The following is a 26,399-nucleotide window of genomic DNA, read 5'->3' as shown; positions in this document are numbered from 1 at the left end:
GAGTCGTCAGTGAGATGCCGCGGCGAGCCCGCTCACCATCAAAGCGCCCTCGAAACTTTGTGCTCGAATGGGACTGCTTGGCGTTATGTGACTTCCGGTGTATGGGCGTTGCCACGAAATCCAGCCCGAGTTTGCAATCTTCGCGGTTAAATGTCTTTTCGAGCGTCAAAAAGACATTCTAGACAAAATCCAGAGTGATTTCCGGCGCCGGAGGTCACTTTGGTCGGCGGTGCATGGACAGCACGAAAAAATTTCGGGGGGGGCTGAAGCCCCATAAGCCCCCCCCCCCTGGCTACGCCCCTGGTTACTACCATAGAATAAAGAACAAACTACGTTGAGCTACAGTGTCTAGGCACTGTAGTTGAGCGAAGCCAAATGAGGCATTATTGTGGAAGCGAGCGTTTGCTGCAGATGTCGATTTGGCGACCAAAAGAACGCTGAAGCTTTAGTCCACCGTGCTGACTTTAAATTACACACGTCGTACATATACGTGCGTGCTACTGCCGCTAATGCCTCCTCCACGGCGTTAGATGTTCACTAGCCAATTGGCTGTGAAACAATTGGCTGAATAATCAAGCTACGTGCCCGTAGTACAATAATGAGCTGCGTTGTGTTCTGCAGTCCATGTGTTCCAACCATGAAGACAAGGGCAAAAACAATAAAAATAGCAAACTCGGCCTGAAATCTTTAGCGTTCTGGAAAATGCAACAGACAGAGAACAGAACTGCAGATGAGTAGAGACAAAATACATGCTGGGATTGGTAGAGTTTTAACTCCGCAAGAGCAAGCGAGTTGTTGCTCGGGTCAGGTAATCACGCAATCGTGTTTTGAACATCCCGCCACGCACCTACCATGTGTATTTTGTTTTTCTCTCAACAAGCGCAGGGCAGTGCGCGCAGCTGTGGCGACTTCGAATTGTTATGTGCGTTCGATATTTTGGTTACGAGCTTCACTCACACCCTCCCCAGCTTTCCCACCTGCTGCTAATGCTACAGCAAGCGTTGGCAAGGTGTCTGAAGCAGGCGCTGTCTCAACATCCGCCATCCACGACTGCACGCACCGACCGATCAACCAATCAAAGAGCTCCACGGAACGCCGCTTCATTTTTTCTTTTTTTACGTTCACGTCCGACATCAGTCGGCGATTTGTCGTATGAAAGAGAGTGCCAAGTCAGTCGCCGTCTTCGTCAGTGATCCCGACGGTCGACAGAAGCTGTCCTGGAAGGATACTCTGCTTGCATGTTTTGCTGTAGGAAACCCTTCTAGGTGTCTCAAAATGAACGTTATAATCGGCACGCTGGGCCTTCTGGCCCTCATTACATTGGTGTGGGCGGCCGAAGAAAAAGTCAAAGGCCCTAAAGTTACCGACAAGGTGAGATCCTTCGCGAGCATGCTGCCGACGTGTAAACCCGCCCGGTGCCTTTGATGCAATGCATTACACATCTTCGAGGTGTTTCACGTACACGACTTTGTCATCGTTCGTTGTAGCACCTAAGTTTTGTTCGCCGAGAACTTTGTAACACACGCCGCGACGGTTTTCTCTCTCTTTTTTTTTTTTTTAGGTGTACTTCGACATCGAGATTGGAGGCGAACCGGCCGGTCGGATAGAAATTGGCCTCTTTGGCAAAACTGTGCCAAAAACGGTCAAGAACTTCAAGGAACTGTGCGAGAAGCACCAGACTGAGGTAAGCTGTTCATAATTTTTGTTTCTATGTTTTCTTTCTTTAAACTTTCCTTTTACTTTGTAGAAATCCAAAGATGGTAGCCTTGTTGGCTACAAAGGCAGCAAGTTCCACCGTGTTATTGCAGACTTCATGATCCAAGGTGGCGACTTTACCAAAGGAGATGGCACTGGAGGTGAGTACTGGTCTTTATAAAGCTTAGCTCTTTCAGTGCCACTGGTGTACCCATACATTCCCCACTTTCTAATAATAATACTTTTATTGCCGCTAATAAAAACTAGACTTATTCAGGCCTGCCAAAACCATTGATAGCTTGAGCAGCAGAGCCTGGCAGGCAGCAATACCGTACACAGTACATTAACAGAGGAATATTGAGTAACGAACTGTAGTATAGCATATGAGGACCATGCTAAGATAGCATTTGCCATTATCCATATGATCACTTCCCTTCTGAATAACCGAAAATAAACCGTTGTGTTCGTTTAATATCTGAGAGAGAGAAAAAAAAGAATCGTAAGAAAGGACACTTGGGGACACTGAAAGTGTTATCAAGCTGTAAGCACTGCATATATAATGAACTCAAAATTGTTGCCTGCGTGTCTGTAGAATGTATCACAGTGCTTGATTGTCATTACAGTGTATTGTTTAATAGGCTCTCGCATTACCAAGCAGGTTTAATATAACTTGAAGTAGTTTAAGAAACAGCCTAGTGCGCTGGAATGAAGGAGTAAATGAAAAATGCAGTGGTAGCTTTTCTATGAAAATGTGCAGCAATTATAAAAGTGATGTTGCCATAGCTCAAACTTTTGCATCTCCTTTATGGCTTGTCAATCCGCCGCTCATAGCAGGAGTGGTGTATCTTGTATTTGATGTGTTATCAATAAGTTGAGCCTTATTCAATATATGCATCCTAACATTGTTATTCTTGCTTAACCTATAGGACGTAGCATCTATGGAGAGCGATTCCCTGACGAGAACTTCAAGCTCAAGCATTATGGTGCTGGGTGGCTCTCAATGGCCAATGCTGGAAAGGACACTAATGGGTCACAATTCTTCATCACGTGCAAGAAGACCACTTGGCTGGATGGCAAGCACGTTGTTTTTGGCAAAGTTATTGCTGGAATGGTGAGTTCAACAATACTTGCCAAGTTCTGATCGCTTCAACTCTTTAAGTCTTCACTGCTTACGTTGTCATGTTTCCTGTTAGAGTATGCATACTGCATATGATCTTGATATTCACATTGGCTAATTTGTCTACCTGCATGCTGCTTAATCTGTATGTGAAGCATCATGGTTTGAAGTGTGCATCTAGAGTGAACTTGACTCTAGCAAGTGTCTTAAGGGTATCTGTTCAAGTGGCACATTACATGAGACAATTTTACTGTTGCTGAAACTTGTTTGAATAGGGTTTGGTACTGGCAACACTAGTGAAAGCCATTGATTTTTCTGCATGTCTCTATTCATTGAAATAATTGTTGACAATGTTACACACAATCCTGTCACATGATACAATAATTGTAATAGGCAACTTTAGAATTCCATAAAGTTGGCTGCCTTGAAAAGCTGGTTTCCAGTCGGACACTTTCGTTTTACTCACCTACATGTACTATTTCAAATATGGGATGGTATGCCATCTAGCCCAAATAAGTTGAATTGCATGCTTAGTTAGTGCTCGGAAAGTCAAGTATTTTTTTTTTTTGTGTGTGTGTCAGAGTTGCCAAATGGGAACCATACACTTTTTGTGCACACAAAAAAAGCTTGATAGGTCCCGCCATGTCAGACTCTGGACAGCAGCAGGTACCTGCTGGTTGTAGCGAAATTTAATGTGCAGGTAGCGTGTGACTAGCATGGTCATGACTGTTGTCATGCTGGAGTAAGAGATGTACACGTGTGACGTACGCAGGAGACAATTTTTGTTGAAGAACGATCTTTGCACGGCACTCGGCTTTCGGTGTTAGCACTGTGCCATGTGACACTGCCTAGGCAGGCTCGTGACGTTCTGCACGCTATTTATAATTTGCATGCACTTCCCAGGAGAGCTGCTATTGACTGCTTTGTGCTGCCTTCTCTTTCTATTTTTACAGGATGTTGTGCGCAAGGTGGAGAAGCTTTCCACAGACAGTAGGGACAGGCCAACGAAAGATGTTGTTATTGTGGACTCTGGTGTGCTAACTGTGGAAGTTCCTTTCCCCACAGCTCGCGCTGACGCCACTGACTAGAGGAAAGAAAGGACACCAAGAGAGAGTGCTCAATCATCTCATGCTCAATTATGCACTCTTTTTTTTTTTCACTACCCAAAGGTGCTTTGAAATTGGCAATCCCCATTTCAGGATCATTCCATATGCACACAGGCTCATTAAGTGAAGGCTGTGCTCAGGTGTTTCCCGGTTCTTGTTAAAACGCAGTGTAAATAAAATGGTTACTTTGTTTACTAATGGTCTGGCTATGTTTTCTACAGTGCGTAGGCCCATTTGCATAGGGCCACAGTTTCCATGATTGATGTCAATCACGAAGGTGCAATAATTAATTGCAATGGTGTGGATAATGCTCTGCTTTACACTGCACCACTGCTGTGCATGAGCCTTGTTAACATAGGAGTACTGTGTATGTCAGTAGTGTGAATGCTGCATGGTGGTGTGGAGTTGGGCAGTAAAGACAATCCATGACTCTTCTGTCAACATTGTTCTGTTTCTTGTGTGAGAAGGCAAACTGCTTATCAGCATGATGCTGGGTTATGTTGTATTGGCTGCGGTAGTAAATTCTTGCTCTGCCTTTGTCTCGTCATAAACTGGTAAATGATAGCTGTGAGGTGTTCTTTCTGAATGCACACAGGCTTTATATTAATTGCTGTACTTTAGGAGAACCTCTTCCCTGAATTACATATAGGCTGAGCCCAAAATTGCCAAGCTGAAAGAAACGACCACTACAACATAGTTGAGCCAAGGCATTTAATGTAATTATGTATTAATCAGGGAGAGTCCAGTTTCCATTTGGTGAAGTGTATAGAGTGGTAACTTGGCCAACTGCTGCAATTTCATCGATTGCCTTTGCAGTTTGCAACATTTTGGCAACACGGTAAACAGCAGAAGCCAATTGAACAGGGAGAAAGTGCCAGCTCAACTGGTGGCAAAATTTGATGTCTCTTGCCAAGCTATTCCTTAGAGTTGTGTACCATCGTATTGACAAATGTGCTCTGACGTCTCACTCCTCGACTGAAGTCTTTGTTTTGAATGTGAAAATGGTCAGGCGGGAAGGGCAGTGGTTACCCTATTATAGAAGTAGTAGTAGCCGCTGCATTTCAGTAGGAACGTTACTGCTTCATGCGAGTTTCACATTATAGGTGTCAAGTTAATCACTTGCGTAGCACACAGAATTTACTAAACAATTGCTGAAGGCAATGAAACTTGTGCAGCGGGCTGAAAGTCTGCATATTAGAATGTAGTGTAGAACTGAAGATACATTTAAATGCATTGTGGTAACAGGAACAAGCAAAAATAACTAGGGCTGACATGATGAACAAACCGAGAACAAGGTGAAAGCTGGAACCAATGTTTCGACAAGTGGACTTGTCTTCAAGACTCTGGATGTACCGTGTTCCCTAGATTTTTACTGATGGAACATGAAGGAACTAAGGCTGACATAGTTGCTTAGTGAATGGGCTAGTAGAGCCTATAGGCCCGTTCAGTGAAAGATCTATGTTAGGTACTGAAAGATGTTTGTTTGTGCTGTGCCCAAAGTGAATCTATGCTGAAACTTGGCACCTGGTTGGGTCTTATACGTTCCGACTTAGGTCTTGAAATGTACATACTCTGTTTATAAACGGTAAGTTGCTGGCAGGCAGAGATAAAGAAAATTAATTTTTGCATTATTTCAACATAAAAGAAAATACATCTGTCAATTCTTGAATTTTCCTACACCAGAACTTGCTGCTGCTACCTAACCTTACCAAACAGCTCAGCCGGAACATTTTATGCAAATGTAGTGCCCTCTCTCTGTAGGCTTCCGAGTCCAAGCAGGCTAGTATTGCCTAGCAGATAGCTCCAAAATCACCGGTGCAGCGATGTAACAGTCTGCGTTTGTGATAAGAGGTTTGAACTGCAGAGGAATTGTGCAACCCATTTGGTTACAATTTTCTCTACAACCAAGTGGTCTTTTAGCATAAGGTAAACTTTGTGAGGTGTTAAGAAGGGTTACTTAAAAAGCTAGATTGATTAGCTTGCTTTTGATGTCCCGTTAAACTCGCAGAGCTGAAAGAATGAACATCTAAAGAGCAAGCTGAACAGTTGCTTTATTTTCACTTTGACAGAAGAATGTAAACAGGTTTCCTTGAATGAAAATTCTGCAAAGCTTCGAGAATCTATGCCGAAGTGTAGAGGATGGCCAAGTACAAGGACGGCATGGTCGTGTCACAGCACGGCTTCTGTGGTCTTGAAAGCAGAAGTACATGTACAAAAGCTTTGAGATTATTAAACCACTTAATTTTGTGCATTATTTCTTTCACTTCTTTGTAGTTCAGACATTGAACAACTTGAAGGCAGCTTTGTTGCAATGAAGAAAAATATTGCAGTCTAATTAATATTAACCACTTCCTGAATTAGAAAATTGGCTCATTACACACCTACTATACGGGGTTGCATAAAATGGCTCTGTGATTGCTATATACAATTTTGTAAGCCAAAAAATTTCAAAAGTAGCAGTAAATAAATGGTCACAATTTAAGACCTTTGCCTGTTTATGAACCGTCTCCAAAGTTTGCAACCCTGACACATTGCTAGAAGTATGCATGGTTGCACAATGCCTGGGTACATGATTATGGCATACGTTGTCCCAGCTATGCAGGTGCAATTCGTGACCATGAACACTCATTGATGGTTCACGCTATCAATGTTTAAATCATGTCCCTCCCTGCCATCAGATTAGTGAACTGTGTGTGTGTGTGTGTGCTTATATATATATATATATATATATATATATATATATATATATATAGCTCACAGCATGTATTTAAGAAGGAATGACACTTATGCATTCCTAACTTCAGAATAGTAATAATTCTGAATTGATGAAAAATTATCCCCTTCCTCTAAACGCACTAGGCATATAGAATAAAATGGGAAAGAAGTCTTTTGTGGGGACAGAGTGGTAAAGAAGCTTAACATTTCTAGCACAGAGCAGAGGATTTGTGACTAATCATCCACATCGCCCAGTCCTTGTCGATGCCGAACCGGATAGCGGGCACCTGAAGCTCCCTTCATTGGCGCACGGTAACCAGACGTGTACGTTCCTCCTATTCCGGAACCTGCGATCCAAGAGGAAAAGGTCAATGCATTGGCTAATTATACACCACAAAATACAAGAACGGGTTACCCACAGCAGTTCTTTGAAAGACAAGCATTGACTAAACAATTTCCTCATAGCATTATGCACGCATTGGAACTGAGAGGTGCACATTGATGGATGGGCGGGTTCGCTTTCTAGCGGTGGCAAGTTGTTTTTTCACCCACTTTCATTTCCCTTTATCTTATCATTTGTACACTCCAATTAAAGCAACGAATAGTTTCCTCTATGCTTTTTTTAGCTTCCCTATCTGTTGGCTTCATAGGGTTTTGACTGAACAAAATATTGGGCGCGACAGTTCTCCTTCATTCATCAGTGTTTGCTAAATCCTTTTATGACACTTTGAGGTCCTTTAGTAAAGATGCAAAAACGGCCGGTAAATTTTTGTAACCTTTAGGAAGCACATACCAAGGTCAGCATGGTCTGTCAAGCAGTACTTACCACAACTCTGCATTCTCCGATGATTGCCCCCAATGTACTCTAACAAGCAAATTTTATGAAACTTGCAGCATCTACAGTGCCGAATGCAGCATGTGCACTGGAAGTTGGCCTTTCGCTCACTGGGTATAAGCTTTTCTGTTGGAGCCATTGTGACAATCAAAGAGAACTCATCAAGAGTGGGCCTCATTTTATATTCAAGCATGGCATCATGCATCACACCGCAAGTGCCCTCATGACGTCACACTTGCTCCACCTCCTCAAACTGGCTTTTGATTCCAACCTGCACTTCTCTGCTACTAGGAACTCCAATGCATCAAAATGGTCTATTTAAACCTCTTACAATTGTTCCACTACTGCCGTCGCAACATCTTGAAGCCACCATGAGCGCCTGGAGGGACTACACTGTGCAATGTTTGTTTTAATCCACTAGCTCTCGCCCTTTTCTCAATTTGACTATTTACAAAATTCGGAAGCATCCTGGAGAGCGTGTGGCCAATGTGCTATTTATTGATCCTTGGTAACTCCTGAGTTTTGTATTTTACAACTTCTCTCAGCAGATGCATGTATGTTTCTCAAACTAGACCGATTTTCATCTCTACATGTTTTTTGGTTCTCTTATGATAACTGAACCTGCCTTTGGAATGATTGGAGTGTGTATGTGCTGCATTATAGTGGTGAGTACTGCAAAAACGTCTTTTTGCTGTCAGCGGATTGCGAAGCAGGTGATGTGCAGATAGCCAGCGGTATCACTGACATGGAGGCAAGCCTGCATTGTGAGCACAATGTTGACGATGTGCTAGTTGCACTAGTGCTTTGGGACAAATCATGGCTGCTCAGAATGGTCACGCTAAGATAACCAGCTGAAGAGTAGTTTATTCCTAATTGCTGTGCCAAATTGAATGCTGTGTGAACAGCACATTTTTTCAGCTTGACTGCTAACTTTCACTACAAGACTGCCATGATGGCTGTGCTAAGCATACCCTACTTTCGAACGGGATTGACAATGGCTCAAAGTTTATGTGGCCAGCTGGCGACACTTGCTGCCACACAACAGGATAGCCAGACATCACGTACCAGTGACTCACGGCACGGATGATTTGTTAACCACTACTCTGAACAGTTGGAAAATGTTTCCATTAACAGCTCAATATTCTGATGATGACGCCACATGCTTAAAACGGGTTTTACTGGTATGACCAGATGAATTTAGTGCAACATGTGGACAGGCTTCTTGAAGCAAGCCCAAATCAGGAGCACATCATGTGAAAACAGCACAACAGAAGCAGAATATGTCATTCAAAAAGGCAGATTACATATATGGCTTGTTAGAATTCAAAGTATGCCTCATGCATTATATTTGAATACATGCTCTAATAGCTGGATGAGTTTATAGAAAATATTGAGGAAAAGTGGTAAAACATTGATTGCTGCCATTATTACAAGGCAACTTATTAGCAATGATGGCACTCACTACTGGTTTGCTCTTCTTAAACGTTTAAATGAATTCTCCACTACAGGCCACCTGGAAATTTCAATGTCAGAATTAACTCACAAATGCCAAGGTCTGCATCGAACCGCCACCTTTAAAACGCGAGATGCTCAGGTAGCAAAAAGCTTGAGAAACTGAGACAACTTGCCGAAGGATTTCATAGGCAACTTTGCAGCATAAAGAGCCCTAATCCACTTATGAGCAGAACTGGTCAAACTGATGCATGAACAATGTGCGCTCTCACAGCGGACCTGCAGTGCGGTCCACGTCCCGGTCCTTGGGTGGTAGTCGTGTGAGCAACGGCTGGCAGAGGAGCTCGTCGAGGGATTGTGGACAAAGGTGGTTGTTTTCACGTAGTGCCCGCTTCATCTGTTCAAAGATGTGCGTCTTCTCCTTGTCACCTAGCCGAGCCAGGCACTCGTCAACCTTGTCCACCTGAAATGGGATCCACTGCCCTGATACGCCTATAGGTAACACCGAAGAGAAAATGTGCCATCGGCATCAAATGTCCGCAAGGTTCAGGTCCTAGAACAAAGCTGAATTCCTTTGCAGTTGGTTCATACAGCTAGCAAAACAACACGACTACAGTAGCGTGTCATGAATTCGACCCTCGTTCATTTGGAAGATTTAGTAATTCGAACTCATCTTCTGGTCCCGGTGTGCATGGGCATTATATAATGGCATCAAACTTGTTGATTTGGACACATTTGGGTGCACACTGGTTAATTCGGGAAAGCCCTCGAAGTGTTGTATATGTGCAACACAAAAAAGCAAAGTGGCACTAGCGTTCAACTTCAACAAAGTGGTAGAGTCTGCATCGTCGTATTCACCAGTGGAAACCGTACGGAAATGACAGGAACTTTCATGCATTCTGGCAGTGCGATAGACTGGACAAGGAGCATACAGAAATGGGACGAGCACTCATCCCGTTTGCATGTGTTCCTTATCCAGTCTATTGTGCTTCCAGAATGCATGACAGTTTGAATGGCCAACTAGCCTGTATTTCTGCGTTAGTGACAAGAACAAATGTTTTGTGCCTATTTGTGCCTTTATATACTTTATTTTTGCATTCACTGTAGCATATGACTCTTGCATGCATGATTTGGCAGCATGCCTCAAGAGTTGTACAGTCGCCATACGTAATCGCGCTAATAGCAACTACGGTTTTGCCTGCAGTGGTTACGGTAAACAGTAGTTTCGCTTTGACTAAGTGCACGCAATGGCTGCATTCCTTCATATCTGTGTGGTCGCTATCTATGATCACATTGCTGGCGACTGCAGTTTCATCCACAGTTGTTCGTTATGACTCCGTGCATATTGATCACGTGCCTTCAGAACTGCGAGGTTGCCATCTATGATTGCATCGATACTGACCGCGGCTTCATGCACCCAGGTTGTGGTGGGCAGTAGTCTAATTTTGACTTAGTGCAATGCGCGCTACGTAAAATACAGCATAAGCTGTAGAGGATGAAGAGTTATACTAACATGGCCTGTATGCTGTCATCAAACCCACCAGCTATGTCGCGATGCTGCTGCCAACCAGCTTAAAGCTGAAAAAATAACTAAGGTGTGCATACAGTAGTTAAAAAACTTGGCAGCACTGCGAAGGAAGTCGATAATTCAACATTTGGTTCGGACATCTTTTTTGGTCCCGTGACATTTGAATTAACGAGATTTTACTGCATATATCCAAGATTTCTAGTAAGCACATATTTCTATGAGACAATATCAGCAGTCGAATTTTAGATTTAAAGTAGAATCTCGGCAAACAGAAATTGCTTAAACAGAACAACATCCTTGTGGTTGGTTGGTTTTACATTAAGGCAATGCAAAAAAAGTTTGTTAAACGATGCCACAGCTTTTTTTATTTCTGGGCAAATTAAACTAAAATATTATTGAAAATGAGGATGAGCAGCTAATCTTAGTGGCACTGCGACAAGGATCTCTGTTTGCACCTTTTCTTTTAGGATTTTCTTGCCAGTTTTTTATAGTATTTGTTATCGTCACGGAAATTTTTGCTGGCTTTTGTTTGTGCCAAGGTTAGCCATCTTATCTTGTTTAAACAGCTCAAAACAAGACAAAGGATGCCAAAAAAGGTGGAGCGCCACCATTCTTTGCCATCCTTTGTCTTGTTTTGCACTGTTTAAACAAGATGGAACACCAATTAACCTAGTCTCATACCCTAGCCACCCTACAGTGGTTAGGGTGGCTCAACCATGGTTGTAGTTTGCTGTGGTTTCTTGGTGTTAAAATGTCAGTTAGCAGTGAATTTGCTTAGCATTACTGATGGCAGTACAGGAAATCTCAAATAAGTGCACTCACACTGGAGACGAAGGTCGAAGTTATTGATGACTTCAAGAGTGGTTGCATCATTAAAACAGCAATTTTTTTTTACGAAACGATTTTTTTTCAATTTCTTTTTCTAATTATGTCTTGTGCTGCTAGCTCTAGTAAGCGGTGGCGGCGAGCAAGTAGGAACTTTGTAAAAAGAAGCTTTGTAATCAGATCTGCTACACCCGTTATCTGTTGTTCCTTTCGAAACAGCCTATTGTGTGCCCTTAAGCTCAATCTCTCAGTAAATGAAATTCCTATTAAACGCGACTGGTTTACCTGGTCCCTTAAGGTTCCATTTGATAAGTTCACTGTAGTTTATTACATCCGATAATTACAGAAGACTCCTGTTAAATCGACCTTGACGGGACCGAGGAAACCGGTAGAATTAGCCACGGAGTCGAATTAAACAAGACAGAAAAAACAAAACGCCGAAAAACGCTGCTGATTCACTTGTCAGCATTTGTCATTAAAGTTAGCTTCGCCACAATGCAGACGTTTTATGCGGTGAAGCATGCCACGCAGAAAAAAAAAGGGGCTACTGTTACAAGATATAGCACCTGTTCCTTAAATTTACAAATGCCTGATAAGTTCACTGAAGAACTGTGAATCGGGCTAGTTGATAATGATTCATAATTTCTTGTCATTCCATATGTCCCCTTTGTTGTTTGTGCTCAAGTGATTATGAAGTTTACTGGAAGGCCTTCAGAGTAGATATACCGCTGCTCTTTTATTGGCACAAATGTCCCCTCGCCTTTCGGAGTTCACCTAACCGCCTTTCTTTTTCTCTGAGCTTTCCCCAAACACAGATGGATTCTCCTCGCTTCTCGGCGAACGGCGCGAGCGTATAGTTAAGGAACGCACGGTCTCGTATACCAGGCACGTATGGCGGGCGAAACTTGAGCTCAGATCGCTACAGAAACATTAGAAACAGCTCTGAATGGCTGCCGGTATGCATATTTAGCGTCTAGGCGATTGTACAGTGACCGAAGATGGCGCGTTCACGCCTGTATAAGGAACGCGTACTAGGTCTCGTCACAGTGGCCCTTTCCTATTCCTGATAACCTTCACCACGTAACACGGTTGTATTGCGGCGAAATTGACCAGTCAAGTTCGAATTATTTTGGCAGAGGCCAAACCGGAGATTGGAAAAAGAAAAATCAAGAAAACGTAAGTTTGGGCCCGTATATATGTATGGGTGCCTGTCAGGATCGAATTAACCAGAAAATCGAATCAACCGGAGTCAAATTAACGGTAATCTACTGTATGTTCGTGTTCGTTATATCGAGGTTAACAGACGGCAATCCTGAATTTTAGCTGCATGCTACAGAAATATACCGATTTTATGCCGATCTGATGCCTCACAATTTTTTCAGGCTGTCTTCTAAAGTTTTGGCACAGTTACAGGAAAAAAGAGCGAACACATCTCTTCAAGAAAATTGTACCTGTTCATAGCACAATATTTCTTAGAACAGAAGTCAAGCGTGCTTTTGTTGTCCCTCATGCGATGCATTATTGCTGGTGGGTAAAAAGAAAGAAAATTGCAGAGGCGCCAGCGGCAAAGCATTTTTGTCGAGCCATGTCCACCCGAGAGTGTCACCAGATGCTTTAAATCTTTCTTGCAATCGTCAGTACTGCGTTGAAGCTCTGAACAAGACTTACTAAAGCTTTCCAGGCCTACCTTGCTTACAGTAGAATCTGGTTGATGCATTCCCGTTACATACGTTTTCCCGGTGCCAGCGTTCGCAACGGAGAACACAAAAAATCACCAGATAGAGTTATGCTCTTTTACCGGCTCATGCGTTCCCGGAAAACACCATTTGTATGTATGCATGTCGCCGTATGTCACAGTATGTCGCCAAACTGCGACCGTATGATACATTTTCCGGCTGCTAGATCCCATGTAAACAAGAAAATACGCGATGTGCACTCGATCGAGAACCGTATGTAGCTGCCCACCGCAGCAGCTTCACCGCAATACTTGCTTCACCACATCATGTGAAGATGCCGGCGCGCACTCAGTTTCTCATTTCAGTACCAGCAAATCTTCTCCGCGGTCGTCACACGAGGCATTCACAGCTATCACCCCCAATCCTATTGCGATAAGCACCTTCACCTAACTGTTTTACAGCGCGTAGGGACGTAGAAAGTGTAGCTCGCGCCTCTAATAGGCGTTAACCGAAACGCACCGCTATTTCCTACTGCAGACTACGATCGTGTATGTTTTCTGGCCGCTAGATACTACGTGAACAAGAAAAGGCGTGAGGCGCGTGCAATCGAGAACTGTATATAGCCGCCCGTCTCAGGTGAAAATGATGGCGCGCACAGTTTCTCATTCTGGTACCAACAAATCTGAGCCTGGGTCGTCGCACGGCCTTCACAGCTATTGCTGCCAAGCCTATTGAGATAAGCACCTTCCCCTATCCGCGTTGTGAATAGTGCCATTCGTAGCCTACTGCATGCTTTTGGTAGGTGATAATCCAAACGCGCTGCCATTCCCTGCTTCAGGCGGCGTGATGTGGACATCACGTTTCCCTTAGGCGGTATCTGGCATCGCCCACTAGCTCGATTTTGTTTCAATTTCCCGTAGCCCTCTTAAAACACCATGCAATAGAAAAACAAAACACGTTTCGGGCTGCCGGAATGCCACCAGCTCGATGCGCGTCAGCATCTCTTGCGACAACGATCTGAGCAACACTATGCATTACGTAGATGTCAACAATAGTTGAGTCTGTCGATTGTTTTTAGTTACTTTGGATCGTACGTTTTCCCAGTTAATACGTCTTTTCTCGTGTCTTTTTTCCAAAACCTATGGACGAGGTTTTACTGTACTTGAGGTGAAGAAATGTCTAAAAGTACTGGTTATGGCATGGCAAAAGGCAGTCATCGTTGCTATAGTCGCCTCACTCTGCACCGCCACTTTTAAAGCCTAAGGTAACCAACGATGGCTTCAAAACATTTACTTTCTGGGGAGCTGGTGCCATGTAATAACGCTACATTCACACCAAAAATGATAAAATGACTGCCACTGGTCTGTGGCACTCAGCAGACAAAGGATAATCCCTGGGCGAGTGAGACTGATATTTGGCATGGGAAAAGTTAAAATAATTCCTATCAGTGATAATGACTAATTTAAATATCTTACATTAGTGAAAATATTACATTCCTGCTAGTGTGCCAAACCAACCAGCTCAGTTTTTAGTCCATGTGACAAACACAAATGCCTTGGCTTTACACAGCCTTGTGGATGCACTATTGGATCATCTTAAAGAGGTGCTGAAATCCTTGCACTTGCATCGCCTGAAACTCTGCCGGGGCATAGTATGCACTGTACTTTCAAGCAAATGAGCTAAAACTAAGTTACAGGTGCTAAACAAATGATGGACACACAAGTGGAATAGACATGTGATGTACGTAGCAACCCCATAGCAACCCACCGTTTCCTGACAAACTTGCTGCTCCATGCGCGACTGCATGGGTACATCTTGGTGGATGATAGACCTCAGAGTCAAGAAGACATCGTCCACTCTGTCCAGGTCTGCTAGCGCTATCATCTGCAAGCACAGAAGGAAACATTACAAGACACTCAGGTCATAGGTCAGCTATGTGCCTAGCCCACAGGGCAACAGGCTAGCAGCTATTCTGAGAAAAGCAGGAAAACAGAAATTAGCAACACGGACTGGTCAGTCTGGGCCAGTGGGCCTTGCTCTGCAACTCTGCAAAAGGGAGTGCAGAGCTGGAAGAGGATTTAATGATTGACTGACTAGGTTTAACTGCCCACAGCAGCACTTGGACAATGAGAGAAGCCATAGCAGTCAGCTCCGTAATTAAAGGGACAATGAAGAGAAATACTAAATTAGTTTAGAGTTATGAAATATTCTTCCGAAAATTTATTTGTATTAATTTCATGGTAATACATTGGTTCTGAGCATGAACCTACAGCTTGGTGCACAACTGTGTTTGCATTATACCACCATAGGAATGAGGTCACTATAAACTGGGAAATGAAATCGTGTCTCTTGTGCGCAGCAGCTGGACACCATAGCCACTGTGCCAGTTTAGAGAAAAGAAAAGAAGACAAGTGATGAGGACGTAAACGATAATGCACATCACTGTCTCAGGTGCATACCTTGGGCCAATGGCATTTCATGATACTAACAATATTTCTAGAATACCGCGCACTCGGAGGGTGTGGTCAAATTTTGTAAAATGTGCCTGAAGTTTTTAAAAGGAATTTATACATGGGTAATTTGTACTGTACGGCACACCTACTCGAGTTGCTTAATGTCAGCCTGGGTACGAACACATACTCTGCTATATTGATCCGATTCCGTGACCTATTTTATATTTATTTTAAGGAGTATATTGCACAGATCTTCATTGTCGCTGGATTGATGATATAGCTGTGTTGCTGATTGCCAGGAACAATGACTTAAGTTGATTTAAATTGCTTTTACTTAAGAGTAATGTAACAACGAGTTAAAGGGGCCCTGAACCCCTTTTTATCAAAGAGGAGAAATGCATTTGAAGTTAAGACTATTTCAGAAATACTTTGTGGCAAAAGTACTTCAATGCATTCAGCAGACAGAGTTACTGGCAATCAAACACCCTCTTCGCTGTGGTCCTGTTCCATCTTCAATGCCTTGCACTGTGAAGGCTAAGGCGGAGCGGACCATGTCCACAACTTCTAAACATCACTGTGGTGCGCAGTTCAAATTTGCTTTTGGATGTTAATGTAGATGTCCACTACCAATTTTGCCACCTATGATGCTACAAATGCGCTTGTCCTCAGCTAGCCACAGTGCACTTAGCCAGTGGACATGTGATGGCACACCTCAGCGGCCCTGGTATCTACGCTATGTAGAAGACCGCAGCCACATGCAACTGCAGTGCATAAGCACAATGTTTGCTTTGTGCACGACAGGGCTTGAGTGCGTGCTCGCATGTGTATGCTATAGTCTGACCATGCTATGTGGTGCAGACTGGCTTTTTCCTTCACCAGCTTGACCGACAGATAGTAGCCACATCCAACTTGCGCATTTTTGAAGACCTGTCAACTAGTCTGACAGCCAAGGCATCTACCAGGAGCGGCCAGGAGTGAGCCTTAATGCAAGAGTCCAACCCTAAGTTTCGCGTGGTTCGAGGCTAGTTGAGTGTTAAAAACTAGTTGAAATTAACGAGACCCGTCGGTTATGACACCAATAACCGGGGTGGCAAAAATTTAACTCCTACGCGGGCAGCTGTGGCCAAGAGTACGTGAGCAGACGAGAGTCAGCTTTTTCCGGAAATATGCATTTATTATCGAAATTCGGAAGCACGTTTTCACTTACTTGAGTCTGTTTATTGAACTCCGTGAATAAGTATACACAGCTACAGTAGGAAGAAGCGCACTGATCCAAACATCCTTCTTGATTGATGTTACCTATTGACTAACAGCAGCCGCATATGGGAATCTGCTTTATTACAAAATAAAGTGTCCAGAGCAGAACGAGGAGCAGGCTTCTGTTGAAAAGAGTGTTTGAAAGAAAGCTGACTTCACGCTCGGCTTGCGAGCTCTGCATGCTGTGTACGACAGCAAAACTTGGCCGAGATGCTCACAGCAGCATATGCTATCTGAAGACTATGTTTCTTCACCAAGCCTAAGGGGTGGTTTAGGGCCTCTTTGAGTAACTGTCTTGTCAAAGCAGTTTCTCTTCAATATTTGACTACTATATTAATGGTATAATACACGAGGTGTGCATGGCTCTGCCTAGCAATAAATATGTCTTAATTAGGTAACACCAAACATTCAGAGGAACAGACCCACATGCAACGAATGACTTACTCGGATGTTACGGACTGTAATGTAGGAGAGCTGTGCTGACAGAGCGAGCAGCTCCATGGCAACCTTTGGTTCATTCTGCATACAGAAAAAACAGGCCACATACTTTACTGCATACATGACCAAGCTGAACAAAAATTCAACTCGTAGTTCCAGACACAGTGCACAGCAAAAGCACAAAAGCCACTATTTTTGTCACTGGTGCATCCCAGGTCACATGCATAAGCATTCTTTTGGGCAGCCCACGCATGAATCAATGCAGTTGGGCCTGAATATCACAAACATGGGTGTAATGGATTACTGGATACTATAGTGAAGTAAATCTAAAATGTGCCTGTGAACTTAAAAAATTTGCAAGAATCCCACAGACATGGCAAGAAAGGAAAATGGGATGCATTGAAACAATTCTACCCCGATTGCACATCTTTTCTGGAACACACACACACTTTATTAACAATGGTTTTCCGCGCAACACAAAGGCAGTAGCAAACTTGGAACAGCAGACACTGAAGCGCAACACATTGTTTCCAGATCAGTGATATTTTGATATCAGTGATCAGTGATCAGTGCTTCGGGAACTTGTCTGAATAAACTTGTTCCAAGCAAGTCCTCCTTTAATGTCCTACCACTGTCTTCCCAATGAAAACTTTGGAGACTAACGAGTAAAACTTTTTACAAGTACAATGAAATTTATCCTTTGCAAAACTGGACGCAATGCTTATAAAATTGTTGAACGAGCCCAACTTCGCAAACATTATGAAAAATTTGGGAGAGTTGGCAGGTATGTAATTTACTCCACATCCATTTCTGGTGTGGCTTTACTCTAAACAAAGGCCCTATAGGCTCCTTGTTCAGCTGTTACAGTTATTGGCACTATGTACAGCACACTAATTTCCAGTGGAACATAATTTTACATAATTTCAATCATGTTGGCATCCATTAAAACCCATCACTCGAAGTTGTATCTTGGGACACCCTCAAACTATTCAATTCCCTTGCCATGTCCACAACAACCAATGCTGATTGTCAAATATTTATGGGCACATAATTGAACTTAATTACCACGAAAGCAAGCCTGCATACATAGCTGAGGAACGCATTGAGTAAGCAAGCCACTATGTGCAGCACAGGCTTCGCCTTCTCTTTTGATATCGCACTTACCTCTGTGGCCCCATTTTCTTTTGCAAGAATAAGAAATTTTAGCCTAAACACTTACCTAAAATCTTAATTTGGTAGGGCAGCGTTTGAGAACAGTGGCATTCACGATGACATCTTGCAGCAATGCGTGTAAACCAAAATGGGTTGAATATTCTTACATTGCACAACAGGTTCCAGGCACAAGAAAGCACAGTCGTATATCTACATATTGAAGAAATGTAAAACTATTTTGTTTTTGCTATGCTTTAGACCAATGAATATCTTATTGCTATAACGAAATTTAATATGCAAGATTCGAGTCTATATTGGTTATAGGAATGCAAATATTGTTCTGCAGCTTATGTGTACATTTCAGTGGCAAAAATGTTAATGTCACATACTTGACAAGAGCAAGTTTAAATAGCACATTGTGCATGAGCATGGTTGTTTTGGCCAATGACTTTGCTTGGCTGACGTACAGGTGGCAAGCCAATAGGCCAATTCCGTATGATCACATCCGCATATTAACGACAAAGCACATTTGTGCTTTACCTTTGTTCACGTGTTCCATGTTGGCATGCTGAGAGGCGATCAAAGCTGACTCAATTACTGTGTGCACTTGAGTAAGGGCCGTACATGTGTAAGTGCCTGCCACCCTCACTTGACAACCTAAGCTTCATGGGGGAAATAAAAATCCTATTTGCTCTTGGCTTCAAAGCACATGATGTGTAGTGTCTTTGAGCATTGTAGTGTAAATCCGAGTGATATGTAATGCCATGGATGGCATGGCAGATGAGTATACAGTGGAATCTCGATGATATGAATCTCATGGGGTCACGAAAAATATTCATATTAGCCGAAATTTGTATCATAGAAACACAATTAAAGCTAGCTAAATTAAAGAGTCAGAAGTGAACTCACTCGGGAACACGTACGTAAAAAGCGTTTATTTCTTGAAGAAGTCTCCAATATCCTTCTGCTTCTTTTTCTTTATCAAGTCACTTAGCAGACTTTGTTCAAATCCATAAAAATGCGTGCACGTGTCGTCGCTGATTCCATCCGCGGCCATAGCACGCCTCAGAACGTCGAGCGCGTGCAGCGTTTCAGCCGCCGGTGGTGGTCCTTCGCCGTTGCCCATGTTTATGTCATTGCCATCATAGCTAGAATCAGCAGCCTCGCATGTGGCCTCTTCGACAATATCTTCTACCGCGCACGCACCACAGGTGGCGAGATTGTCACCTGCAGTGCAAAAGTCATCAGCTGTGCACTCGACGCTAAGCCGTTCCCAATCCTCAATTGTATCTTCCGGCTCTAGGGCACTGCTTCTGGACTACCGAAGAAGCCGCATTTGTTGAAGCAGTTCGCTACGATAGTCAGAGTTACCCGATCCCATGCCGTGGCTATAAAATGGATGGCGTCCAAGAGGCTTATTTGCAGGTCGCCTTTGTCCTTTTGATCAATTTTAGCAAGTAGGTGGCGCACAAGAAGGTTCTTGAAATGGTGCTTTGCGTTCTTTATAATCCCAGCATCAAGGGGTTGCAGGTGCATCGTCGTGTTCGCGGGTAAAAAGACAAGTTTGACGTTTTGAAGCATTAATTGCCTTGGGTGGGCGGCGCACTGGTCAGGAAACAGAACAATCTTTCGATTCTTGCAACCTATCCTCCTGTCAAGGAGTGACAGAAACTCTTCGAACAATGCCGCCATCATCCACGCCTTTTTGTTTGAGCGATAGGCGCACGGCAAATGACTCTCGCGCTTGAAGCACCGGGACTTTTGAAGCTTGCCAACTACCGTGAGCTTAAATTTCTCTGATCCGTCAGCGTTACAGCATAAGAGAACCGTAATGTGCTCTTTGCTATTTTTGCCTCCTTTGCATGCTTCGCCTTTTAAACAGAGTCTCTTCTTGGGTTGCAGGTTAAAAAACAGACCTGCCTCATCAGCATTAAAAACATCATGGGGTTCATACTCCGCGCTGAAAGACGGCAGCTTCGCTAGCCAGTTGCTGACAACTTCCTCGTCAAATTTTTTTCGGTTTGCCGCAAACGCTTTTATAAACGAGACCATGTCTAGTCTTAAACCGCTGCAGCCACCCACCTGAGGCCTGGAATCCATCGATGTGCAGAGCAAGTGCAAACTCGTCGGCTTTCTCCCACAAAACTTTACCGTCAATATTTACACCAGCTGCGGTTACTTCTTTAAACCAAGTCAGGAGAGTCTCCTCAAGCCTCACGTGCTGAGTGGTCATCGCTTGCTTCACGTTCGGGTTGAACGAAAGCATGTTTTTCATGATAGAGTCTCACTGTGCAACAATTGTGCTCAGTGTTGACGTTGCGAAACCTAGCTCCTTAGCCAACTCCGTCCGCTTCCTCTTGGGATCCTCATTGACCTTTTGAAAAATGTCTAATTTTTCTTTAAAGGAGAGCGCTTTCAACTTGCAAGACATAGCTTGCTGCGAATAGGCAAAATGGCGCAAACACAAAGAACGCGGCCCGAAGCACCGCCTGATGGCACGCGGAAAAGGAGGAAAAGCACAAAAGCAACAAAAGCACCACCGCTTTAAACTCTTCGCGCACAGTCGTGGCCTCCGTGCTGTCCGGCGCCGCGTCCGCGCCTCCGCCACAAAAAAGAGAGGGAGAAATTGCGTGACTGCACGCTGTTCTCTTTCGTGGCCAGCGGTGGGGCGGCGTTTATTCGTATCAACTGACGCGGGTCGAAAATCTATTCGTAACAACCGTTCTCTAACATGTTGCAAAGTAATGGGGCTCAGCCGGGACCACAGAAAAATTTGTATCATCTGGGAATTCGTATTACCCGTGATCGCATCATCAAGATTCCACTCTACCTAAAAGTGTAATGCAAGAAAAAAAAAAAAAAAAAAAAAACGAGCCTGAGCAGCAGCGAGTGGCTAGAACTCGATGGGCACAAGGTGGGCGGCGTGTCTGCCCAAAGAAACAAATGCATTAGGAAAACAATAACATTCCTTATTTAACTGCAAAGGATTCAGGGAGGCTACACAAGTAAATAAATATTGGAACGGAGCGACCCACACCCACGTAAGGGCCACACCCCACCGAGGCTGTGAAAAAAAGTGAGACTTTCACAAGAGTATACAAGGCAATTATTTTTCGCCAATGTCAGAGTCTGTGCTCGTAACTTAACACAGGATATAGCAAAACCTGTATCTTCAAGTCGGATGTAACTTCACTGTATTAGTAACAGGTTTGCATCTCCATGGAAAGTGTTTTGCCAACAGACAAGAGCACACACTTGCACAAGGCAATGAAAGACACAGATATTTTGGTTGAAAAGATGGTCATACGATGTTGCTACTATCACTTCTGTCATGTTTCCCTTCTGGTACGCATTCTAGGAAAATGGTAAGCCTAGCTATGCATGCTCAGGTTAAAGCTTTCTGCGACCTTTGCAAGAGAAATCCATAGTGGTGTCACAAAGCACTAGTAACACAAGCCTCAGTGAGAATTTAAGTTGAAGAAGAAGAAGAAGAAGAAGAAGGCCGACTTACATGGTTAACAGCCAGCATAGCAGCAAAGGACAGGGCTTTACGTAACACCAGAGCTCCTACAGCTCGGGCATCTTGAATCAGCTTGACCGCATACTCGTACGAGTCACGAGTGTTCTGTTGGGAAGAGGCAGGAGAGGTATGTGTATGCAAAAGGGTGTCACACGGTACATGTGTTTTTCTTTCTTGTTTCACATTTTAATATAGCATCAGGTCCCTTGTCATAACCACAGAGGCGGTGCTGCACTTTTTCAGCTAACAGGCAGTGGGTGTCAATCGGTCAGCTATGGAAATGCTGGGCAAGAGAAAACCAGTTTGACACACGAAAAAAAAAAAAAAAAACAATGTTTGGTATGGCTAGTGCTCAGAGGGACATTAAAGAAAAACACTAAATTAATTTAGACTGACACAGGATTTCCTTGTCATAGGTTGGTTATTAGACGAGAAAACGAAGATAAATGATCTATTTGTGAGTTTCGGGCCATAACCCATATGTAAATTTGGCAGTGTAATGTCACAAATTAGTTTTTTTATTGTATTTGGGACATTGGGGCTGAGTAAATGTTCTTAAAGCTTGCCAAGTTCGCTCTCTGGCTCTTCTAAAACACAACGTTGTCCACCTTTATCGATAAAATTTTTGTGTGCCTTACCAAATGTCTTCTCATGGTAAGGGTGGCTTTAGATATTGGAGAAGATTAATTTACCAATACAGCTGAAATCACTTTTTCCCTTTAGTGCCACTTCAGATCTTTGTTCCAGCAAAGTTCCAACACATTTCATAGAAGGAGAAACTGCCGGCACTCACCAATTTGTAGCAGGCACCCAGGGCAAGGACGACACATTCACGTGGGTACTTGGTTCCGTAGAGGTGCTTCTGTTGCATGCTGTTGAAAATGTTCAAAACGTCCTGATAACGCTGCTCCTTAAACAAGAGGTCCATGGCAATCTGATACGATGAAAACTGGTCAAAGAAGCCATCCAGCTCCTGTGGAAATAGAGAGGAATCAGACAGGCACAATAGCAACATCCTTCCCTATGAAACAAAACTAAAATCTTCCCTTTTTTTAGAAGCTCCGAAATAGTATAGGGCATAACTAAAGAAGATAGTTGGGCTAGTTGGTGCTGCTGCTTCTGCTGCAACATAGTTTCTAGCGTGAAAAAATTGTGAACAATAAAAGTAAAAGGACAAGACAGAGCACTAGTGCCTCATTAAAAAATTTTCATAAATTACACGCACCACATGCGCAAACAAATGCAAAGGCATGCCAACAATGGACAAACATCACTGAAGACAAGCCATTACAAATCGTTCACTCGAAAGTTCCTATTCAGATTTGAAACTTCTTTCCCTGTGAGTGCCAAAGATGGTGTGCTTACACATCTACTGGCAGATTTTGAAATGAAAAAAGCCTAGAGAATTTCTCTATCAATCTGCCTGTTGAGTTGTCTGAGCATACGTGCGTTATCAAAACACGGGGAGCATAAGCATTTGTGGCAGTGGCCAGCTGCTACCTTAGGCTCCCTCAGATTCACCAGTAGCGCTCTGCCTGTCCCTTTACTTTTTCCGTTAACATTTTTTTTCCCACTAGAAACTATGTTGCTGCAAAAGTAGTATAGGATCTGGGCACCAGATACTTTTAAGTTAGAAAAACGTTGCTGTCAGGGATAAAGAAACTCGGCGCTAGCTGATGATAGCAAGAAACTAATTGATATAGTAAACAGTGAACACGCTCAAAATTAGCTTGAGGCAATACCTACATACCCCCCCTCCACCAGTTTGATTTACAGCAAAGAACTTCCTGAAGAATTGGTGACAGCAAATGAGTGTGACAAAACAAATGCCTAGATAAAATTGCGTGTATTAATATTTTCTCATTATTGTAACTTAACCCAAAAGAGCACCTAATCTCTATATAATACTTACTACTTTATAAATTTAGGTCCTAATTGTTCTTTCGAAACTCTCCGATAAGCACAAATAATCAAGTGTAAAAGGAATCTAATCAAGGCTTTTCTTGTTAATTCAGTTCAGATTTAACCAACTGTATTTAATGCCATTCAATTTGTTTACAGTGCTACTTATACAAACTGATCATCATCATCATCATCATCATCATCATCATCATCAGCCTATTTATATTTACTACAGGACAAAGACCTCTCCTAGTGACCTCCAATCGCCGTTGTCCTGTACCTTATACAAGAAATGTAAAATTAATGAGTTGACTTAACTTGAAAGTCCACTGAATGATTAAGGGTGCACTGACCTGGTCTTTGAACAGTTGTAGAACTATATCTGGCTTCTTTAAATGGTAAAACAATCTTAGGGCCACAGGTCCAAAGACGAATGTTCCAAAGCGCAGTTCTTTGTTTTGCTGGTTGAACCTGAGGGGTGAAATTGAAGCATTTGAGCGCTGTTGCAATACCCAGTCAGATGCAGTGAACTGAACATGTATACAAAGCAATACTAGGACATAGCAATACTTATGTGGAACACTGACAGTGCATAATTACACCTCTATTCCACGTCTTTCTTGCCTGTCAATTCTGCTGTTCGGCACATTGAGAGACGATACGCCAGCTTTAACAAACAAACGCCTACTATCCATTAGACTTCACTTGTTCATTGCTTTCTCAGCAAGAAAAATTACTTATTTTGAATTATTCAATCTTATGCCAGAATAGCAATGTCTTTAGCATCCTCTGGGCAGGACAATATGTCAGACCTATTCTCAGGCTACAGCACATTCTTGCTTTGACAATGAGCTAAAGTTTCAATCATTATGTCGGTAGCTCCTTCTTTGCACATGTCAAAAATGCCAATATTCATATTTCTGACTGGCCATCCATTCTAATTACATGTCGAGTACGAGTGCTTGGAGCTGCCTAGTGAGAAGGAAGTGAAGGGTAACTAATGTTACAATCACTTCAAACATGACAATAAGATCCTTTAATTGATCATTGCCGATTTGTATACATCACCTTCAAGGTCAAATGACATTACAAAGGGGAGTGGTTGCACAAAACATTTAAAAGCTCAAAAAGAACAGTGATGTCACATAGACATGCAACTTAGTTGACAGAACTTATTTTCTGTCTCAAGCATATGAAAAAGAAATTAGGAAAAACACCGCTTACAATCGAATGCTTCTATTGCAAGATAGTCTGTGCAATGAACAGATCAATATTTTTATCACGCTTTATTGGGGTCAGCCAGGTAAGTGTTGCTACAATGACCTTTGACAAAAAATTGCCATGGTCTGGTTTATATTTTCCACTATGCAGATATTGCCCAGTGGTTTCTGCTGAAGCAGGAACACTAACGGCGGTTTGATGGAAAATCAGTAAACTACTCTATTAGTGTACATTGTCACGAAGTTACCTCTAAAATATGGCAATGAGAAATTGGCTGACGGTAGTGCCTTTGGCTGAAGCACTGGACTTGACTACTGCAGCATGCAACATGACACCAAGGAAAAATTTTAACAAAGTAAAATGTTCTGCTGAAACATTCTTGTCGCCTAAGATGAACACAGACAGTAACATGCTCGAAGCTCGCCACAGGCACGTTTGCAAGCCGACGTTCTAGCCACACTTCACCGGTGGCAAGCGAAGGAGTGGTTTCATCCTACCTCTTCATCATCTTGATCACCAATTCAATGTCGGAGTCCTTGTCTTCACATAAGTAGGCAACATGCTTGAGGTCTTCCGTAAATACCATTCCTGGGCTCTCGCTATTGAAGTACTGACTTATTCGCTGAAAAAACTTGTCTGAAATAAGAACGCCAATGTGAGTAACATTGCCATCTTCACGGGGTATATTCGGTCACAAGTTAAAGTTGGCCACCAATGTGTCCATGGAGAACGCTGCATGGTTTAAGCAAGGTTTAAATATCTAGCTGCAGAACGGTATCCTTGCATTACAGCTAACTGTCTTTTCTCTTCGGTTATTGAACGTTAAAATGCTTAGGCAAGGAAGAAAGAGAGCAGACCAGTTAAAGTAACTGCGCTATAGTTTTCGCAGTTAAATACCTTTGCAGTTTCAGTAGGACGAAACCAGGACTCCTGAGAAGTCCCGTGCCCAAGAAACACGTCGACTTCTATTTTACCTTTAGCATCGCCAAATTGGTGTTTCGTTTTCTCCCTCGTTTCCAGGTACTTGTCCAAACCAAGCACAGCCGCACCGTACAAATGTCGCAAGTCTGCGAAGGAAAATGAACAGCCGTCGTTAGCGCATTTCCAGCAAACACATTCAACGCTTAGTAATTGGGGCATTGAAATAAATCGATCTGAAAGCACAAGTATCGGTTTATCACATCCTGAGCAAGTGCCGGCAGACGAAATTGGAAGTTCTGAACAACGCCTATGTGAGAGAGGGGGTAAAAAAAACACAAACACACACACAAGACGTGCAACCACTACCTCTTGCGAGATAAACTATGCGTAAAGCTATACAGATGCTTACTTTGAGCTTTGAAAGATAGAATGCATGACTTTGAAATTGAACTTAATATCGCGCGAGCAGACACATGTCCAGCAAGAGCAGCCGCCATTTTAAACTGCTAAGCCGTCGACATTTAACTGAAGTGCTCACTAATTTAGTAAACAAATGGTTTCCTAAATAAATATAATAAATAAAAAC

The 26,399-nt window shown here is 43.0% G+C and overlaps 2 protein-coding genes across 4 annotated transcripts; one reads left to right on the top strand and one right to left on the bottom strand.

Moving 5' to 3' along the window:
• Positions 1 to 974: 974 nt before the first annotated feature.
• Positions 975 to 4,112, top strand: LOC135921317 (peptidyl-prolyl cis-trans isomerase B-like). The gene is made up of 5 exons (XM_065455652.2): positions 975 to 1,371; positions 1,562 to 1,684; positions 1,748 to 1,856; positions 2,622 to 2,806; positions 3,766 to 4,112. The coding sequence occupies exons 1-5, from the start codon at positions 1,153 to 1,155 to the stop codon at positions 3,898 to 3,900; spliced, it is 771 nt and encodes a 256-aa protein (XP_065311724.1). The 5' UTR covers positions 975 to 1,152; the 3' UTR covers positions 3,901 to 4,112.
• A 1,837-nt stretch (positions 4,113 to 5,949) lies between these two features.
• On the bottom strand, positions 5,950 to 26,343 carry LOC135921316 (pentatricopeptide repeat-containing protein 2, mitochondrial-like). Of its 3 annotated transcripts, none has more exons than XM_065455649.1 (10): positions 26,223 to 26,343; positions 25,867 to 25,959; positions 25,390 to 25,528; positions 24,025 to 24,142; positions 22,563 to 22,742; positions 21,761 to 21,874; positions 17,104 to 17,178; positions 14,717 to 14,833; positions 9,193 to 9,383; positions 5,950 to 6,980 (listed from the first exon to the last, which is right to left on the bottom strand). In XM_065455649.1, exons 1-10 carry the CDS (start codon positions 26,308 to 26,310, stop codon positions 6,872 to 6,874), a joined length of 1,224 nt encoding a protein of 407 aa, XP_065311721.1. In that variant the 5' UTR covers positions 26,311 to 26,343; the 3' UTR covers positions 5,950 to 6,871. The 3 variants fall into 3 exon arrangements, with proteins under 3 accessions (XP_065311721.1, XP_065311722.1, XP_065311723.1); XM_065455650.1 differs by having other exon boundaries at positions 9,200 to 9,383; XM_065455651.2 differs by lacking the exon at positions 26,223 to 26,343 and having other exon boundaries at positions 25,790 to 25,929.
• Positions 26,344 to 26,399: the final 56 nt, after the last annotated feature.

Source organism: Dermacentor albipictus, chromosome 1 (assembly GCF_038994185.2).
Source record: "Dermacentor albipictus isolate Rhodes 1998 colony chromosome 1, USDA_Dalb.pri_finalv2, whole genome shotgun sequence".
In the NCBI taxonomy this organism is placed as follows: Eukaryota; Metazoa; Arthropoda; class Arachnida; order Ixodida; family Ixodidae; genus Dermacentor; species Dermacentor albipictus.
Note: the sequence above shows the minus strand (reverse complement) of the source record. Positions and strands in the feature narration are given on the sequence as shown.

What these genes read in the sequence shown, in the direction of transcription:
- LOC135921317 (XM_065455652.2), top strand. Translation starts at nt 1,153, where the DNA reads ATGAAAGAGAGTGCCAAGTCAGTCGCCGTCTTCGTCAGTGATCCCGAC. An exon ending in GCCCTAAAGTTACCGACAAG is followed by an intron (nt 1,372 to 1,561) that starts GTGAGATCCTTC and finishes TTTTTTTTTTAG; the next exon opens with GTGTACTTCGACATCGAGAT. An exon ending in GCAAAGTTATTGCTGGAATG is followed by an intron (nt 2,807 to 3,765) that starts GTGAGTTCAACA and finishes CTATTTTTACAG; the next exon opens with GATGTTGTGCGCAAGGTGGA.
- LOC135921316 (XM_065455649.1), bottom strand. Translation starts at nt 26,310, where the DNA reads ATGGCGGCTGCTCTTGCTGGACATGTGTCTGCTCGCGCGATATTAAGT. An exon ending in CCAATTTGGCGATGCTAAAG is followed by an intron (nt 25,529 to 25,866) that starts GTAAAATAGAAG and finishes TTCTTATTTCAG; the next exon opens with ACAAGTTTTTTCAGCGAATA. An exon ending in TACAACTGTTCAAAGACCAG is followed by an intron (nt 22,743 to 24,024) that starts GTCAGTGCACCC and finishes CTATTTCCACAG; the next exon opens with GAGCTGGATGGCTTCTTTGA.